The sequence below is a fragment of the Pteronotus mesoamericanus genome, unplaced genomic scaffold (assembly GCF_021234165.1).
Source record: "Pteronotus mesoamericanus isolate MK-2021 breed Mesoamerican mustached bat unplaced genomic scaffold, CSHL_Meso_final scaffold_21, whole genome shotgun sequence".
Lineage (NCBI taxonomy): Eukaryota > Metazoa > Chordata > Mammalia > Chiroptera > Mormoopidae > Pteronotus > Pteronotus mesoamericanus.
In genome coordinates, this window is record NW_026555310.1 from 5,222,099 (window position 1) to 5,241,983 (window position 19,885).

At 36.7% G+C, this 19,885-nt stretch overlaps 2 protein-coding genes and 1 pseudogene across 3 annotated transcripts in view; 2 read left to right on the plus strand and 1 right to left on the minus strand.

Annotated features, from left to right (window-relative positions):
* The window catches only part of SPATS2 (spermatogenesis associated serine rich 2), a 106,149-nt gene that overhangs the window by 57,502 nt on the left and 28,762 nt on the right, over positions 1 to 19,885 (minus strand). The window lies entirely within an intron of this gene.
* LOC129085106 (60S ribosomal protein L15-like) lies at positions 5,350 to 5,861 on the plus strand (annotated as a pseudogene).
* Positions 13,951 to 14,364, plus strand: LOC129084867 (60S ribosomal protein L32-like). The gene has a single exon (XM_054591150.1). It carries the CDS (start codon positions 13,963 to 13,965, stop codon positions 14,362 to 14,364), a length of 402 nt encoding a protein of 133 aa, XP_054447125.1. The 5' UTR covers positions 13,951 to 13,962.

Consider the following 19,885-nt stretch of genomic DNA (forward strand, 5'->3'; position numbering starts at 1 on the left):
GGAAAGAAGAGTCTCTTCAACAAATGGTGTTGGCAGACAACAATATGGTGGTTACCAGAGGAGAAGGAGGGTAGAAGAAGGATGAAGAAGGTAGAAGAAGGATGAAGTGGGTAAAAGGGGCCAAAAATATGGTGGTGAGAAGACCAAACTTTGGGTGGTGAGCACACAATGCAATATACAGATGATGTATTACAGAATTGTACACTTGAAACTTACATAATGCATTAACTAACCAATTATCACCCCAATAAATTTTATTTTAAAAAGGGTTGTTGGGAAAACAGGATACTCACATGCAAAAAAATAAAGCCGAATCCTTACCTTGCATCATATACAAAAATTAACTAAAGCCCTGACTGGGGTGATTCAGTCGTTTGGGCACTGTTCCACAAAGTGAAAGGCTGCCAGTTCGATTTCCAGTCAGGGCACATGCCTGGGTTGCAAGTTCAGTCCCCAGTCATGGCATATATAAGAGGCAACTGATCAATGTTTCTCTCCTTCTCTTTCTCCCTCCTTTTCCCTCCCTCCAAAAATAAGTAAATGAAATCTTTTTAAAAAATTATCTAAAGATAGATTAAAGACCTAAACATAAGACCTAAACCTCCTAGAAAACAGAGGAAAAGCTTTATGACATTGGATTTGGCAATGATTTCTTGGATAGAACACCAAAAGCATAGTTAAAGAAAGCAAATATAGACAAATGGGACTACATGAAACTTAAAACCCTCTATACATCAAAGGAAACAATCAACAGAGTGAAAAGGCAACTTGTGGAATAAAGGAAAACATCTGCAAATCATTTATCTGATGAGGAGTTACAATCCAGAATACATCAAGAACTCCTACAACTTAACAACAACAAAAACCCCAATTTAAAAACTGGCAAAGGACTTGAAGAGCTATTTCCAAAAAAGATATATAAAGACCAACAAGTCTATGAAAAGATGATTAACACCAATCATTAGAGAAATAAAAGCCAAAACCACAATGAGATATCATCTCATACCCATTAGGATGGCTGCTACCAAAAAAAAAAAAAGTGTTGGCAAGGATGTAGAGAAACTGAAACCCTTGTACATTGTTTATAAGAATGAAAAATGGTTCAACCACTATGAAAGACATGTATGGAGATTCCTAAAAATTCAAAATTCATTACCATATGACCCAGCAATCCCACTTCTGGGTATATATCCAAAAGAACTTAAAGCAGTATATCGAAGAGATATTTGCACACCCATGTTCATTGTAGCACCATTCATATTAGACAAGAGGTAGAAACAGTCCCCAAGGTCCAGTGATGGATGATTAGATGAATAGAATGTAGTATACATACACAATGGAGTATGATTCGGCTTTTAAAAAGGAGGAAATCCTATCACATGCAACAATATGGATGAATCTTGAGGACATTATGCTAAATGAAATGTCACTCACAAAAAAGACAACTACTGTATGATTCCACTTAAATGAGGAGTTTAAAGTATCAAATTCATACAAACAGAAAGTAGAATGGTGGATGCCAGAGGCTGGAGGGAGGGGGAAATGAGATATTGCTATTTAGAAGGTACAGAGTTTCAGTATTACATGATGAAAAAGTTCTGCAGAGCTGCTGCCCAACTATGTAAACATACTGAACACTACTGACCTGTAGAATTAAAAACTGTTAAGATGGTAAATTTTATGTTATGTGGCTTTTTTTGTTACCACAATTAAAAATTTCTTAATTATTTAAAAAATCTTCAGAAATACATTGGTTTGTAAAAATAGAAACAAGAAATGCTAAACACAGATGGATTAGCATAAATCCATCACCACTAGTGGAAAACCAAACCAAAGCACATTCTTTACTGAGGTTGAGTATTATCATTAACATATGCGTGGATGTAGCGTGGACTGGGTAAGTGAAGGCTGTAGAGCCAGACTGCCTAGGTTTCCACCCCAGCTCCACCACCTCCTAGCTGAGTGACTCCACGCAAGCTATTTACCTTTCCTGTTTCTCAGTTTCTCCATCTCTAAAATGCAAATAATAGAGCATCTTCCTCACAAGGTGGTTCTATGGTTTAAATGAGTTCATACACATGTAGCACTTAGAGCACTGCCTGACACTCATTGACAACCACTCAATAAATAATGGCTGATATTAACTGCAAGATGTGTCCCCAAAAACTGAAGGGTTCCAAGAATCATAGATTATATGTTATTTTACAAAGAAATGAAAACCTTACCAAGACTATGGGTTAACGGGTTACCAGCAATAGGTCATAATTAGTTACTGTTAGAGCTTTAAAATGGCAACGCCATTAAATTTAAATCTTGTGCAATTGGGAAATCAAATGATCCGAAGCACTCTAAAGATACAGAGAGTATAATTTTCAAGTCTTGGAGTATTGGCATGCATTACAAGGACATGACACACTAACAAATAATTAACTGGGCTATACACAAAGGTACGTGCAGTTATTTTAAATTTAAAATATAGATTGTTACAAAATCTGCCTATCAACAGAAACTGGGAAAATGAGGGGACAGGTGATGAGGGAAGAAAACTAAATCCTCATCTTCCATAAAAGGATTGCCCATGAAAAGATTAAAAAGTCAGTCAGTATTGCCATGTTAGTCAGAAATATGGAGATCAATACTAGAAGAAATGTTTATGATTACCCATGGAAAGCTACAATAGAGAACTGGGAGGGGGGAACACAGGACTGTTTTTTAAAATTATTATAAGCCTTATGATATTATTTGACTTCTTATACTGTATATATGTATATTTAGATTAAAAAATACTTTAACCTATTTTATGCAAATTAAAACTACTAAGACACCATTTTTTACCCTCAGGCTGACAAATATCCAAAATGATCAAACACACTAGTAAGAAGGCTATAGAAAAACAGGCCCCCTCATATCTGAGAGTGTAAATTTGTACAACATCTACAGAAGACAATTAGATATTAGTTATCAAAATTAAAAATGCATATTCTGTTTGACCCAGCAAGACAGTTTATAGGAATTTACCCTACAAACATATTTGCAAATGTGTGAACTCATGTGTTCAAAGTTATACAACATTATTTATAAGAACAAAAGATTGGAAACAACCTAATTATACATCAAGAGGACAGTAATTTATTTTTTTTTAAGATTTCATTTATTTTTAGAGAGAGGGGAAGGGAGGGAGAAAGAGAGGGAAACTTCAATGTGTGGTTGCCTCTCATGCGCCCCCTACTGGGGACCTGGCCTGCAACCCAGGCATGTGCCCTGACTGAGAATCAAACCAGTGACCCTCTGGTTTACAGGTTGGCGCTCAATCCACTGAGCCACACCAGCCAGGGCAAGAGAACAGTAATTTAATAAATGATGGTTCATCCATACAAGGACACTATACAAATATTTTTGAGAAAAGAGTAAGTTTTTTGTATAGTGATATAGTAAGATATATTTTTAAATGAATATCATGAGGAGAATAATATAAGTTATATTCACTTATAGACACATACATACTGTATATCTGGAAGGATAAAGCAAGAAATCAGCAATAGTAGTGATCTACTGAGAAATGAAAACTAAAAAAAAATAGGAAACAAGGATAAGAAAGACTTTTCAATTTACCTTTTTTTTTTTGACACTGGAGTTGAATAAACAGCTTATCTGTTCAAAAAATTTTAATACTTTTTTTTAACAGACTCCTTCCTAGTCAATTAAATCCAAGCTGAAAACCCTCTACTGACTCTAAATAATATTTATTCCAACTTAGAAACCCAATAAACAGACCCCAGCCAGGTAGCTCAGCTGGTTAGAGTGTCAAACCAATACACAAAGGTTGCGGGTTCAATCTCTGGTCAGGGCATATCCAAGAATCAACCAATGAATGCGTAAGTAAGTAATACAACAAAATGAATGTTTCACTCTCTCTCCCCACTTCCCTCTCTCTCTTTCAAATCAATGAAAAAAAATTTTAAGCCAATCAACAGGTTCAAAAAATGTGTCTTTAAGAACCTACAAAATGCCGCCCTGGCTGGTGTGGGTCAGTGGATTGAATGCTGGACTGGGAACCAAAAGGTCACAGGGTTCGAGTCCCAGTCAGGGCACATGCCTGGGTTGCAGGCCAGGTTCCCACTTAGGGGACCCTCGAGAGGCAACCGCGCACTGGTGTTTCTCTCTTTGTCTCTCCTTTGCCCTCTCTAAAAATACATAAATAAAATCTTTATAAAAAACCCCTACAAAATGCTCTCTAACCAAAAACCAGAACATGGGAAGTTCCAAATAAGAAATCCTTTTCTGATTTTTAGAGTTTTGGTTGTAAGAAAGTAACCAAAACTCTTACTCCACAATATCATTGGTTGGCCAATATAGATCATTCTCATTAGCTTTATAAAGAAATATGAAAAAGGAAAGAGACCCAAGTTAATGAACTGATATATTCGACAAAATAGTTAGGAACCAAAAACACTATTTCCTTAGGTCAAAAAGGGGAATGTGAAGCCTTTCCAAAGTCTGTTTCCTTAACAAATGCCTTTACTTATTGGCACTTTTTGATTCATATGCCATTCTAATCTAGAATCTTTCCCATAAGTAAGGTCTGATCACCATAAACTTTACTTTGGAAAATAAAATTTTCACTTAGAAAAACCAATAAATTATTTTTTAATAAAAACCCTGAATTGAAACAACATAGAGTTGGAAACTGGAACCAAAAAAATCTGAACATTTAAAATACAATTTAGTTGGAAAGTCAGAAACCATGTGATACTACAACTCCTTATTACTACTATTAAAAGGTTCAGGACCCTCCAAATTGCTTAACATTAGTCATCAGTGGCAGCTGTAAGTGTGGGAGTATAGGAGTCTCAAGAGCAGCAGAGTAGGAATATATTCGTTTGTCTCTTCTTATTTTACTGCTAACTGGGTGGTCAGAGTTGTCTGTATCCTCCTCCTCATGCAGGTGGCTCTTTCCCAAGCCAAATCACGCCAAATTATCCTCAACCATATAAATTCTTCAATAACTGTGGTCAACAATACTGACCATTTCATCCTCATCCCCATACACACGTACATAAACTCCATTCCTTCCATCTCCCCAAAGAACAGATGCATAAGCAGCTCAAGGGAACAGAGGCAGTTACTAGGCAAAAAACAAAACAAGGCAATTAAAAGCAACTTTATTAATGGATTCTGATCCATAAAGGGAAGATTCCATGCATATAGAAAGTGATTTCTAACACCACTGCTAATTTAAACATGAACTGATCAACTAATAAGTATTTAATGTGAATCTTCTATATGTCAATACCTGTGATTAAAAATTGTGAGCTTTTCTGTCTGGCCACACCCATCAGGTAAGCCAAGATGGGCACTTAAAAGTACATCCAGGAACTATGAAGGAAGAAGTAGTCCAATGTACCGTGCTTTCTTCTCAGGGTGCACTGCCGGCAGTACCTGCCCCCACCCAGCCCTGTAAAGCAGGCAGGCTGGGATACAAGGCCAAGCAAGGTTATGTAACATATCAGGTTCGTGGGTGCTGTGGTGGCCATGAATGCCGAGTTCCTAAGGGTGAGACCCACAGCAAGCCTGTCCCTCACGTTGTTAAGCCGCTAGTTTGCTGAAAGCCTTGTCTGTTGCTGAGGAGTGAGCTGGATGCCACCGCGGGGCTCTGAGAGTCCTGATTTCTTACTGGGTTGGGGAAGAGTCCACAGACAAATCTTTATGGTAACCCATTCCATAAGGCTATCAGAAGGAATCCTGACACCTACTAGATCACCAAACCCGTCCACAAGCACGGGGAGATGCCAGGGCTCACACGTGCAGACCACAGGAGCTGTGGCCTTGTGGCCAGTCACCAAAAGACAAATACTGTATGATTGCACTTATATAAGGTAATCAGAATAGTCAAAATCATACAAACAAAGTAGAATGAGTTGTGGGGAGAGGAGAATGAGTAATTAAGTGCTTACTGGGTACACTTTCAGTTTGGGAAGATTAAAAGGTTTTGGAGATGAAATCAGTGATAGCTGCACAACGATTTGAATGTACTTAATGTTACTGAACTGTACATTTTAAAATGGTCAATTTTATGTTATATGTATTTTACCATAATTTGTAAAAATTTTAATGCAATAATATAAAAAATATAAAAGAAAAAGTTGATTTCTTGACCCAGCAAAAAATCCCCTAGAAATACTGATCAAGGGGAATAAAACAAAGTGTAAATGCCAATATCAAGAACTTTTTTTCTTTCTTTCTTTTTTCTTTTTTTTAAAGAATCAGTATAGCCCTGACTGGTGTAGCTCAGTGGGCTTGGCATTGTCCCACAAACTGAAAGGCTGCTGGTTCGATTCCCAGTCAGGGCACATGCTTGGGTTGCAGGCCAGGTCCCGCATTAGGGGCGTGTGAAAGGCAAATGAGCCATGTTTCTCTCACACATCAATATTTCTCTCCCTCTCCTTCTCTCTCCCTTTTCCTCTTTCTAAAAATAAATAAGTCTGTGTAAGAAATCAGTCTAGATCTTTTAAACAAAAATATAATTACAAAATACATTATATAAGTACATTTGAAAATTTAGAGAACAAATTTCTTGAAAAATACAAGTTACTGAACAGACACACACAAAAACAGAAAATCTAAATAGCCCTATGTCTCTAAAGTAACTGAAGTTGTAATTTGAAATTCTATCATAATGAAAATGATTTCATCTTTGCTGCTGGTAAGAGTGTAAACTGGTACAACCTCTTTGGAGTACAGGCATTATTTTGTAAAGTAAAACATGTATCAATCCTATAGACCCAGAAATTACATTCCTAAGTACCAAGAGAAATTCTCATCATGGTACATGCAAAAAATATATGTAGAAATCACTCATAACAGTAAGAAATGGAAATAACTCAAATGTCATTGACAGAAAAAACAATAAGTTGTGATACATTCACTAAGTGAAGTATTATACTGCAGAGAAACTGAGTCAACTACAACTATATATAACAATGTGAATAAATCTCAGCAATATAACATTAAGCATAAAAAAGGAAGAACAGTCAATTTCCAGATTACATACAGCACATCCCTTTTTAAAAATTCAAATACAACTAACACTAGACAACATTCAGACACATCTATCATATAAAACTATTATTTGAAAAGACAATGAAAGGAGTGAAAAATAAGTTTAGAATAGCATTTACCATGAAAGCCGAGGAGACATTAGAGAGAAGAATATGTAATATATTGTCGATATCTAGTATTAAACTTCTTAGGTTAGATGGTAGGTTCATGAATATTCCAAATACTATTTTTTAAAGCCAAATATACAACATAAACAAAATGACAAAATAAGTAAGTACATAATAAAGTTTTTTAAAGGGGCCGCTGGTGAATGTGGAGTAACAGGTTCTCACATATTGCTAGTAGAACATAAGCATATCCTATGACCCAGGTGTCCCACTCTGAAGTATATGCTCAACAAAAATGTACATGTATGTGCACCAAAAACATGTACAAGAGTGTTTATAGCAGCATCATTTGTAAGAGGCCAAAACTAGAAACAAATCTAAACATCTATGAATGACAGAAAGGATAAACTGTGATATATTCACAGAATAAAATATTGTCTACAATGAAAAAGAAAGAGCTACCAATTAACATGGACAAATTTCAAAAACAATGCTAAGTGAAAAATGTCAGGTGTAAAAGAGTCCATGCTGTATGATTCCACTTATATGGAAGTCTTAAACTAGCAAAACTAATCTACAGTCATAGAAGTCAGAATTGTGGTGGGAGAGAAACTGGGTCAGGGCTCAAGGGAGGCTTCCAGGATCCTGGGAATGTCCCATTATCATGATCTGAGTAATGGTTATATGCGAGGGTTCACTGTGTAAAAATTCATCCAATTGTACTCTTAAGGATTTTGCCTTTCACTTCGTGTATATTACATATGTAAGTTGACCAAATGAGCCAGACATCCTTTTACCACTTAAGGTAACAGTTTACGTGATATTTCCATTCCCTTTACCATGTACTGTCTGTACCCCCAGCTGAACACTGGTCGCGAAGAGACGACACTGACATAGGGGCTGTTCTGCCCCCGCTACACTACGCTGATTTCATGTCTAGTTCTCAAACTTACTCAATGCCCGTCATGCCCATAATTACAATTATACTGAAATACTAAATGATAAACTATGAATGCAAAAAAAAAAAGTTGCTATTTCTTTGAAAATTAAGTTGAAGGCCTTAGAAGACTAAATATAAATCATTTGAAAAACTGTCCTCAATTTAAGTGTGGTGAGACACATAAATAAGCTTGGGGAAAATTAAAAATCTAGGAGGAGTCCATATTCATTGCTTCAAGTAACTAAGAGTTCTCACTCCACTTACAAAAACTGTAATTAGAAGTTTCAAGCAATACATCACGGGGTGTAATTAATGCCAAAAAGATGAAGAACTCTAATCAGCAGACTCATACTTAATATATCATACAGTTGGTGAATAAATGTTTATTAGATTTAAGCTGAAATAAAATGCTTATGTTATATATGTATCATTCATAGCTCCTGCTTTAACCAACTTTCTCAACTACCTGTAAACTATATAAGACAGAATAGCAATAGATAAGAAGACTTCTACTATAATCGAAGAAAATTTATAATAATTTTTGGCAAATTAATACTATCTACTAGATAGCTAAAGCAAAAATATTAACTGCCAACAAGTCTACTTATTAAAATGACTAAAGAGAAATCAATTGGCCGAAGGTGGGACTGAAGTATTTCAAAGAACACACCATGGTTGGTGTGGTTCTGTGGACTGAGTGGACCCCTGCTACTCAAAAGGCCACCGGTTCGATCCCCAGGCATGGCACATGCTGGGGTTGCAGGCCAGGTCCCCACTTACGCATGTGCAAGAGGCAACCGATCTGTTTCTCTCACACATTGATGTTTCCCTCCCTCTCTTTCTCCCTCCCTTCTCTAAAAATAAATAAATAAATAAATAAATAAATAAATAAATAAATAAAATCTTTTAAAAAATAAAGAAGAATATGCCTCTGGTGCCGTATTAGTTATCATTAACCAAAAAGTCAGCAATGGTTACCCTACTGTGGCATAATTGATAGGGGAACTTAAGAGTTAAATATTTTAGCTTCAGTCACTGTTGATAGGATTGATTAATGCAAGTAGAAAGCAGTTGTTCCAGGAAATGGAATGCAATGACTCCAGGAAGTCATCAAGCAATTCAACCTTTGTGCCCCAGGAGGTCTGCAAGCACTGAAGACTGTATCTAAGCCATTGTGTCCCAGGAAGGGACATCTGTGATGCAGATAAAGATTTTCTGATCAGTTGATAAAGAAATACTAGGAAAATCAAGACCTGACTGCAACTTTTATCCAATTAACCTTTTTCCAAACCCATTACCTACCCTTTTCTTCTTCTTATAAAAAGGTTAGCTTCAGGTGAGATGTTAAGGCAGTTTTTAGCGTACATAACCTGCTGTCTTTTCAGATTGCCAGATTATGAATAAAGGGCTCATAATGATTCAATCCTTGTCTCTAGTACTTGATTTTGGTAGTGACAGGCAGCATAAAGGCCAACTTTTCCGGTTTCATAATCTGGTTAATATTGAATATAGTGGAGGTGTTAGAAGAAGATGGCTGTTGAAAGGCCTACACGGGGCTTAAGAACCAAGGTCTGAGTATCACCGAAATGGAAAAACAATGGTCTGTGTTCTCTTGATAGGAAAAATAGAAAGATGTTTTTGCTAATAAATTTTCCTTTAAAGTTAAACTTCCTGTAAAATATAGTATTTAAAATTTCTTTCCAGAATCTGATACAAACCATGGGTTTCTTAGAAAAAGAAAAAATTTACATTATACAGGAGCATCCAGTTAGATCGAATTTAGATATAATAGTTTATCAGATTTCTTTAAACCCACTGATTGAAAGCATTAGATAACTTATTTCAAAGCTTCTATTTCATTCATTACTCAACTATATTCACTGAATGCCTACTACATTCTAAGTGTTATGGGAACTTAAGTTGGGAGGGTGCTCCTCCTTCAGATTCAGGGGAGCATTATGGTATATCACAATGCAGGAGTTTAACTTAAGAGCAGGTGATGAAAAAGTGAAGGCCAAACCCCTTAACTACTCAATTGAGAAGTCTGGCAATAAAGGAATGAAAGAAATAGGGAATTAGCCAGAGTTCTAGAAAGGCAAAGTAGAAGGGTAAGCTTTACCTCCAAAAGAGGGAATACTTTTTCAAAAGGAGAAGGAAAGATCAAACATATTACAGAAAAGGATGATACTTGTAGAAAGAGAAAATAACTAAGGAAAAGCAAGACAGAAGGCAATCAAAGGCCAAATTAACCTTACATTCAGATTCAATTAATCTTTTTTTCTTTTTAAATCCTCACCTAAGGATATGTTCAGAGAGGAAGGGAAGGGGTAGGAGGAGGAGGCGGGGGGGGGGGGGAGGTGGGGGGGAGGGGGGCGGGGGGGGAGAGAGAGACAGAGACAGAGACAGAGACAGAGAGGGAGACAGAGAGGGAGAGAGGGAGAGGACGCACCCTAATGGAGGTCAAACTCAAAACCTAGGTATGTGCCCTAATCAGAAATCAAACTCACAAACTTTTGGTCTACGAGATTATGTTCTAACCAACTGAGCCACCTGGCCAGGACTCAATTAATCTTTATTTAATACCTAATATATGCCAGGAAATGTACTAAGTAATTTCATACACATTACCTTGTTTAATCCTCCCAACAACCCTGCAAGATAAAATAAATATACTTCTGAAACAAGCAAAAAAGATAAGAAATAGAGAGACAAAAGGGGAGATAACGGAGGTCATACCAAATGACTGCAGTTGTTTCCATAATGAAAACAAGAAAGAAGGCAAGAAGGCTTGAGGACTTGAAGGAATATGTAAGAAAACTAACATCCACTGCCTAACATGTGCCAGGCACTGTTACATTCTCTATACACAAATTTTCATACAATTTTGTTTGGTAAGTATTATTCATTTAATTGAAGAACTTGAGATTGTAAGAATTTCCCAAAATCAAACTGCTGGTAAGTGGTAGAGTGGTGATTCAAACCCAGGTCTATGAGACTACAAATTCTATTTTTTTTTCACTATACTACACTGGTGCTTCAAAATCAGGAACATGCAAGGGAGGAAATCTGAGGAAAATAAACAAATCATGAAGCAGCAAGGGTCCAGTTAAAATAAGTATAAATTTGGAATAGGAAATGCCAATTCTGTGCCCTCTCATCCCTGGGTTCAACTACCAAGTAAAAAGTATTTACATGGGAAGATGCTAAAGTTGTAACAAATTAATATGTATTTCCAAAGACTAAAATTGGGCAGGAGAGTTTTGCCTCCCTTCAAATTATTACTATTGTTCTTTATTAATTAACTATCTACAAAATAGAAGTTCCTCGATAGTCTTACAGAACTTGCTACCTAACCGTTTGAAGCTACAGTGCAAGTATCTGTTTAAATTTCAAACACTAACCTGAGGAAGTGTTCTAATGCCAATTAAAATATCAGAAAACATCCACCCAAGAATAACTTAATCTTCTTTCATTTTGAAAACATTTTTGTGCTTGCTTCAGCAGCACATATACGCAACTATAACTGAAACTAACTTAAAAAATAAATCATTTATCAGGAATGTACAAAAGAAAAAGAAAAGAAAAAGAAAACATTTTATTTACAAGGAATACCAGTTAGGACTTAAGACTAACAGACATTGGCTTGTTGTCAAAAACCAGAATACAGACTCATTTATTTTGACCTTTTATGGTAGAGAAAACTGTAAAAGACTTTGAAATGAACCAAAAAGATCACTGGGCATCTTCAATGAAAAATTTGGCATTGTTTAATGTGCACCCTGTCTAGTTATCTGAATCTATGGGGTTTGCATCCTTTATGATCTTTGAGCTATTTTATATCTGTAAGTTGTAGATAGCTGACTGAGAGCAATGCAAAGGATTGTCTGTACACAAGCAAATAAATTCTGTCCAGTGAAGGGAGGAATGATTTCTCACATGTCAAATGGAAAAAGCCAGTTTTATGTCAATCTGTACATACATTTCAGCATTCTTGATCCCAAATATGCATGCTTTTTGAATTTTCCTTTGAACTACTTTTAATATCTAACTGGTTCTCTCAATAATTAACGAGTTCAATAACATCTTTTACATGTGTTCATTTCATGTTTGCATGAATATCATAATTTTGCCTACTTTTTAACAATCCTTTAACAATGAATTTCACACATGTAGTAAATACCATTAAAAATGAAAATTTTAACGTAAAAGCTCAAAGGAAAGAAACACCCTTTTCAATTCATGTATATATTTAAGGAAGGCCAGACAAAACTGTCTTGTCTCTTCCAAGCTCCGAAATTTTTAAGATTCTAAGAAGCAGTAATTGCTGAAGCTGGTAGTTCTTGAAAGAGCCCTTAACTCACCAAAGAATTCTTTCAAATTATATTTCCAGCTGCTTTTTTCCTGATACATAATGTAAGTAAAGCTCTGTCTTAAGAACAGGAGCTTCATCATTTCAGAAGTGCTTAGAATCTTTTATCTGAACTATTTTTATTAATTACATTCACCAATAAAATAGGTGGTAACGTTTTCATACTGAACTAAAAATCTACATTTGACAAACTTTTTCTGATCCAGAAGATTTTTTTTGCCAGTAACATCTATACAATCATAAAAAATAAAACTACATGTTATTTTCAAAATAATAGTTGTCTTTTCAAAATAATACTTTCAAAATACTGTATGTCAGTTGAAAGGGCATAACTTGATTCATTATATACATACAGCTCAAAGAAGCCCAAACCATGAGTCCATACACAAACTAAACATTAAATGAACAATATATTTTAAATTCATTAATTCATGGCAAAAGAGCATATCAATGCTCAGATCTTCTGGCTTTCTAAGCCCCCAATTTAAAATATCTCTAACACCACTAGTCTCTATGGAATTGAAAAGCAGCTTTTTTCCTCTCCTCTCTTAAAATCAAACTAATCCGCCAACACTCCAAGGAAAGAAAGAATAAAATCAAGTTGTACTAAAAATCTTTACAGTCAGCATTCATTCAGATCCTCCCAAACCACTCTCATGGCTTATAACATGCCAGAAAAATAATTGCTCTAGCAAGTAATTACTTTGTCCAAAAATGAACAGAGCAATTTTAGACTGGAAATAATCTGCTATCCATGTCATTCATAAATCCATGCTACTATAATTGTTAAAATGAATGCATAACACATGCAACATCTCATGTACTGAATATTCTAAAAGATAAGTTTTCATCTAAGTTATAAGTAATACTAGCAGATTTGAAAGCATGCAAAGTTAACTCTTCTATCTCCCCACCTACTCCCTCCAAATCAAACATGTGTCAACTAGAATGAAAGAGAAAAGAGAATGCAGATAAACTGAAAAAGGTACAGAATGCTAATTCCAAAAAGGAGGTGTTAGCTCTTCCAAATTTCACCTGAAGCTAAAGAACTGTAGTGAGAAGGCTTCCCCATTTTCAGCAGTTCAAGACGGATACATATAGACCTTCTCCTTGGGAATGTCACTTATTCCAAAACTGTCTTTTCTGATTCTTCTTGAGGGTCTCATACCATTACAAATTATTAACATGTGTTTGTAGCAGTCTATCAAAGCTCTGTAAAATCACCTTTCAAATATTGTACTAAAAGAACAAATAACTGAGCCCTGAACCACTCAGTTGGTTAGAGCATCATCCTGATAGGCTAAGGTTGCAGGTTTAATCCCCGCTCAGGTCACATACAGGAAGCAACCAATGAATGCATAAATAAGTGGAACAACAAATGGGTGTGGAGGGGGGTGAGGGTGTACGTCTCTCTCTCTCTCTCTCTCTCTCTCTAAAATCAATTTTGAAAAAAAACTGAATTGGGCAGTCATCTCCTACTCAGCATCATGGCTGCCCTCACACCCCTTGTGAAACCCAAAATTGTCAAAAAGAGGACGGAGCAGTTCATCTGGCACCAGTCAGACCAATATGTCAAAATTAAGCATAACTGGCAGAAACCCAGTGGAAATAGAGTGTGCAGAAGATTCAAGGGCCAGCTATGGATGTCCAAGACTGGTTATGGGAACAACAAGAAAACAAAGCACATACCGCCCAGTGGCTTTTGGAAGTTCCTGATCAACGATGTCAGGGAACTTGACATGCTGCTGATGTACAACACATCTTACTGTGCTGAGATTGTTCACAGTGTCTCCTCAAAGATCCACAATGCCATAGTGGAAAAAGCAACCCAGCTGGCCATCAGATTCACTAATCCGAATGCCAGGCTGCACCGAGAAAAAAAGAAATAGACGGCTTATGTGCACACTGTATTTGTGTTAATAAAACCATAAAATTCTGCCCTCTGGCATTTCAAAAATAAAATAAAATAAAATATCTGAATCATTTAAAATAAAAGTTAATAGGCTTTTTTCTTCTACCCCTAATTCAACAATGTATAGATCTGGATACCAAGAAAATAAAACAGGTAAATGATTAAATACAGGCATTTCTTCTTTCCAAAAGTGGGAAGAGTAATGACAAGCAGTTATTTTTATTATAAGTTCTTATTAACTAAGCTATCTTCTTTTTTCAGATCATCAGAGAATTTGGTGTACAAAACCAGAAAGAAGGGTTAAGAAACAAAATGGAAACAACATAAAAATGCAATATTCACATTGCCTGTATGACTATAAACAAATAAGGCAAAACATATTCACTGTCACTTTCTCCTATCTAGAGCATGGATTTTCAACCAGTGTGTGGCAAGAATTCTTAAAATGTGCAATACCTCACTATTTAGTCAGGGGCATTGACCTCTTTTCCCTTAGACTGTCAAATAAAAAAATGACGAGAGCCAATAAAATAATAATCATCCAGTGTGCATGAATCAAAATTATACCTATAGTTTATCTGATCAGCAAAAAATATTTTTGCTGTGCTGTAGAATTTTAGTAATTAGTTTATGTGTCATGAGATGAAAAAGGCTGAAAAATCACTGATCTAGAGAGAAAAGAAAAAACAAAATAGCCTCTACAAAGCACATATCATAAAATACCAATTATTTTACTTCCAGAGCCAGATCACTACATAAGGTGAACCAAGTCTTTTCAGTCGGGGTCAGGTAGCAGTGCAGTTCTATACACTATTCCCTAATGCTATTCAACGTCTCTTATAACCTGCTTTCCCACCTGCCCTAGAATCCCCAGATTTTAAATTATTTCTATCACCTACTCGCTTGGAAGCATTGCTGCAGGCATCTAAAAAACTAGTTAATTCAATGGGAAGTATAATGACAAACAGGCATACGTACTCTTTAGCCCTTGCAAAAATGTTCCTCATCAACTCAAACAAATCTATAAATGGTAGAACGTTTAATAGCTTGTGAGATTTTATTTCATTTGTTTCCTCTTTGGGTTGGAAGCACCATTATTCCTATTTTCATACAAAAGGAAAAAGAATGTAAGCCCAAAGCTCCCAGGCCCTACCTCTACTGAAGACGAGAGGCATTTGTTACTGTGAAGTCTCCTTCCACAGCTCCTGACATCTTGACAAATCCATTCTTGAACATTAAATGAAGGGAGGTGATCTCCTACCTGCACCCCCACGAACAGGGAAGAGAGAAAGCCTGCCCTAACAAAGCAAGATCCAGCTACATTCCAGCTTCCAAACCTTTTCGATATGTGGGGGCTAGAGGGCATTTTGTGTTTTAGAACATGTTTGCAGGTTCTTTGATCCTACTCCCATCAAAAGGCAGAGTCTAATTCTTCCCATAAAGAGAATGAAGGAGAAATGACACTGAGCAACCTCAGAAGTTAGATCATAAAAGGTGATAAAACTGCTTGGCACTCTTCCAGGTCAGGCAACTTTGAAGCCTGAATCACCATGTAAGATACCCAGCTTCTACCTAAAGCCCTCATGCTGGAGAGACTATGACCCAACTTCAGACCATTAAATGCCTGAGGAGTGCCAGCTGTTCGCATCTTCCCAGCCCGGCCATCAGACATATGACTGAGAAATTATCTCCAGGCCCAGGTACCGGCAGCCTCCAACTGCATTAAGAGACTTTAGTAAGGGAGTCTTTTAAATGATTCCATTCCCAGCTATTATCTGATCACAACCTCATGAGAAATCCTGAGAAACAACTGCCTAGCAAAGCCTAAACACCAAAACCATAAAAGATAAAAAGGAGTGTTGTTTTTATATCACTCAATTTGGTATGGTATGTTACACAGCAATATATAACCAAAACAGATTTTGGTATATGAAGTGGGCGGTTCCCATAACAAAAAATTAAATTGTTTGGCTTTGGGACTGGGTGGCAGGAGAAGGCAAAAACGGCCCTAAAAGCCCTGGCCAGGTAGTTCAGTTGTTTAGAGCATCATCCTAATACACCAAGGTTGCAGGTTAAACCTCTAATCAGGGCATATACAAAAATCAACCAATGAGCGCATAAATAAGTGGAACAACAAACGGCGGGGGTGTGTGTGTGTGTCTGTGTGTGTGTGTGTGTGTGTGTGTGTGTGTGTGTGTCTGTGTGTGTGTGTGTGTGTCTGTGTGTGTGTGTGTGTGTGTGTGTGTGTGTCTGTGTGTGTGTGTCTGTGTGTCTCAAATGAATACATTTTTTAAAAATTTTTTTAAAAAGGAGAAAAAGGGCCTTAAAAGTACTAGTGAAAGCCTGAGGGGTCTTAAGGGCACTGTTAGGAAAAGCTTCAAGGAACATGTCAGTAAAAATATTAAAACAGCCAACTACACTCTACCGGTGAAATTCAACCTGTCCCTATTTTTGTTTTTGTTTTCCTGCTGCCTGTTTTTATAAATAAAGTTTTACTGGAACACAGCCATCCCCATGTACATGTCTGTGGCTGCCTTCTCCTAAAACAGCGGAGCCGAGCAGGTGAGCCAGAGATCATATGGCCCCAAAAGCCTAAAATATTAATCATTGCCCTTGACAGAAAAAGGTTGCTGATCCTTGGTTTAAAAGCAAGCGTTACTGGAAGCTGAAGGAAAGAAGAATCTTACTAGATAATGGTGTAAAGTTTAGCAAAGCTGTCACCTGCAGTAATTTAGAAAACATAAAATATAACTAATAAAATAATGAATCGGGGTAAGATTTCCAGGCAGAATGTCAAAACTATCAATCAGCTGGGGTTTTTGTTGCCTTTGTTGTTGTTGTTGTTTAGATATGTATCATAAAATACAGGTAGAGAGAGATGAGAAAAAGACAGAATTACATAATTTTCAAGCAGAATATAGAAGAAATATAAAAAAAAAGACTTGTTAGATCCAAAAACACCTGATTCTTATTCCCAGCTTCTTTATATAGCAAAATGTTTCTTAAATTAAGAAATGCCTTCTAGGCAAAGATCAAATCCAAGGCAGGGAAACGTGGCCTAAAAATTAAACTTTTGGCATTGGCCGGGTAGCTCAATTGGTTAGAGAATCGTCCCAATATGCCAACGTTGCCAGGTTCAATCCCTGGTCAAGGCACATACAAGAATCAACCAATGAATACATAAATAAATGAAACAACAAATTCATGTTTCTCTCTCTAAAATCAATTAAAATTTTTTTTCAAAGATTAAACTTTTGTTTAGATTGGTGTAGAAACTCTGTGATATCAGAAAGTTGGTAGCCTGCTGGAGGTCCTAACATATGGAGGGTTTCTGACTAGGAGGAGTTCTACAGGTTTTTCGTGGATAAAAATTGGTGAGAAGGTAGTAACAGTTGTACATTCCTCAAAATGAAACAGAAAGAAAGTTGCATCCTCACTTCAATAATACCTGACAGGAAACCTCTACCCCCAGACTGGCCGGGCTCTCTTGCAACTTAAGAGCGTTGTTACCATGAGCCCTGGTGGGGTCTCACATTAGAATGTCAGTGAGCTGTGAACTCCAGGTAGCCACACCACTCCACAAGGCCACGGACTCAAGTTCATTAGTGAAAATAAATTTTAAAATGGTGGAGTTTATGAATGTCTTTTATCCTTTTTCTTTTTTAGTTATGGAATCACTTATAGACAGGGTGCGGCAGAAGCATAATGCCTGCTTGAGTGTGGTTGGTAATAATATGGGTGTAATAATTTATGGTTTTAATTCAAACATTTCACCTAAAATGTCATATGGTGTGCTTGAGTGCGATACTGTTATAAAATTACATGCTTATGATTTTGTAATGAAAGATTTTTGTAATAAAAAAACCCCAAACTTTTGTTTAGACTAAGGATCATATATTTTAGGCTTTGAGGGACAAAAACAGTCTCTGGTGAACATTCTTTTTTTTTTTTTAACAACCCTTTATACACAAATGTAAAAACAAATCTTAGCTCATTGGTCATAGTTTGCCTACCCCTAATTTAGACTCCAAAAAGATTTAAGGTGGTGCCTCATAGATCCTTTCAAAATAAAAGTACTTCTAAGTATCTTAAAGGTATTGTGCCACAAAAGTCTTAAAGGGAACTGAGAGAGGGTTCAGGACATGCTACCCCAAAGTATGGCACCTTGGCATACTGAATGTTTTAAGATGAAGGAACATGAGCAAATACCAGAGGTAGAAAGGTCACCCTGACCTTCCCCTGCTATTCTCCCCTAAAGCAAGTTATAAAATTCCCATGTGAAACATGCCCTCCCTATAACCAAAGGAACATCCTTATCTACAAAGACAAAGGCACACAGAGAAGATTCATAACAAACAGACCTTGCCAAATTTCCCCAGTTTATACATTTAATTTATACTCGTTAACCTACCATATTCCTTCAAGACTGTCCACTCTTCATCAAACACAGCATAAAAGTACTCAGGTTTAACATTTCTTAGGGTCTTCAGTTACTTATGAAGGCTCTATGTCACATAAAATGTATAAATTTATATGCTTTCCCTTCTTAATCTGTCTTTTGTCAATTTAATTTTCAGACCCACTCACGGACCTAAGAGGTTCAAAGAAAACTTGTTCCTCCTCTACAGAGTCCAAGATAGAAAAGGGCTTACATCAATGTGTAAGTGTGGCTTTTGTGTAATAGAGTGAACCCGTCAATAAGATTCAGAGAATTTCATATTCAGAAACATTGTCATCTTGGACTGAAAAGGATAGAGATAGTACAAAATAAAAAGAGGTTTTTTGGGGACCCCCGACACCCCCCTCCCCACACACACACTCAACTCTCTATAGCCAGAAAATAGGCTGAGAAAATTACTCAGCTGCAAACACTGGATACATTTTATGGAAAAGAATAATTCAGGGGCAAAAGTGAGAGCTGTGAAGAATTGCTCCCAGGTAGTAGGGCTGAACAGAGAACTGGTAACATGTGCCTGGCTGGATTTCAGAATTGCTATGAGCTAGTGACTATTGTGTTCCTTACTTTTTTCTTTTCTTTTTTTTTTTTTTTTTTTTAAATTTTTGAACAGGAGTGTCTATAGTGGTTATCTTATGCCTTCCCACTTTTGCATACTTGGTGGGCTGAGTGTAAGGGGAGGTAATGTGACTCTTTAGTTTTCAGGTCTTTCAAGTGAAAGCAATAGAACTCAAGGAGCTATACTCAAGGAACCATATCTGAATAGCCTTATCTCCTCCTGGCCCTGATTTAGGTGGCAAGATCCTAGACATCAAGCCTGAGCCTGATGCTGTTCAAGGTAAGGCCTTGGGGACATTGAGAAGGGGCAAGTGTGTTTTGAATGTGGGAGGGGTGCAAATAATTTGTGGCCAGAGGGAAGACAGAAGTGATCTTGAAATATGTCTGAATATTCTTCACACTTCTCCCAGAAAAGAAGTGAAGTCTAGTTCTCTTCCCTTTGAACATGGGTTGGACTTAGTGATTCACTTCTAATGAACAAAAT

Bases quoted from the DNA above. Each gene is read 5' to 3' on its own strand.
- LOC129084867 (XM_054591150.1), top strand. From the start codon at position 13,963: ATGGCTGCCCTCACACCCCTTGTGAAACCCAAAATTGTCAAAAAGAGG.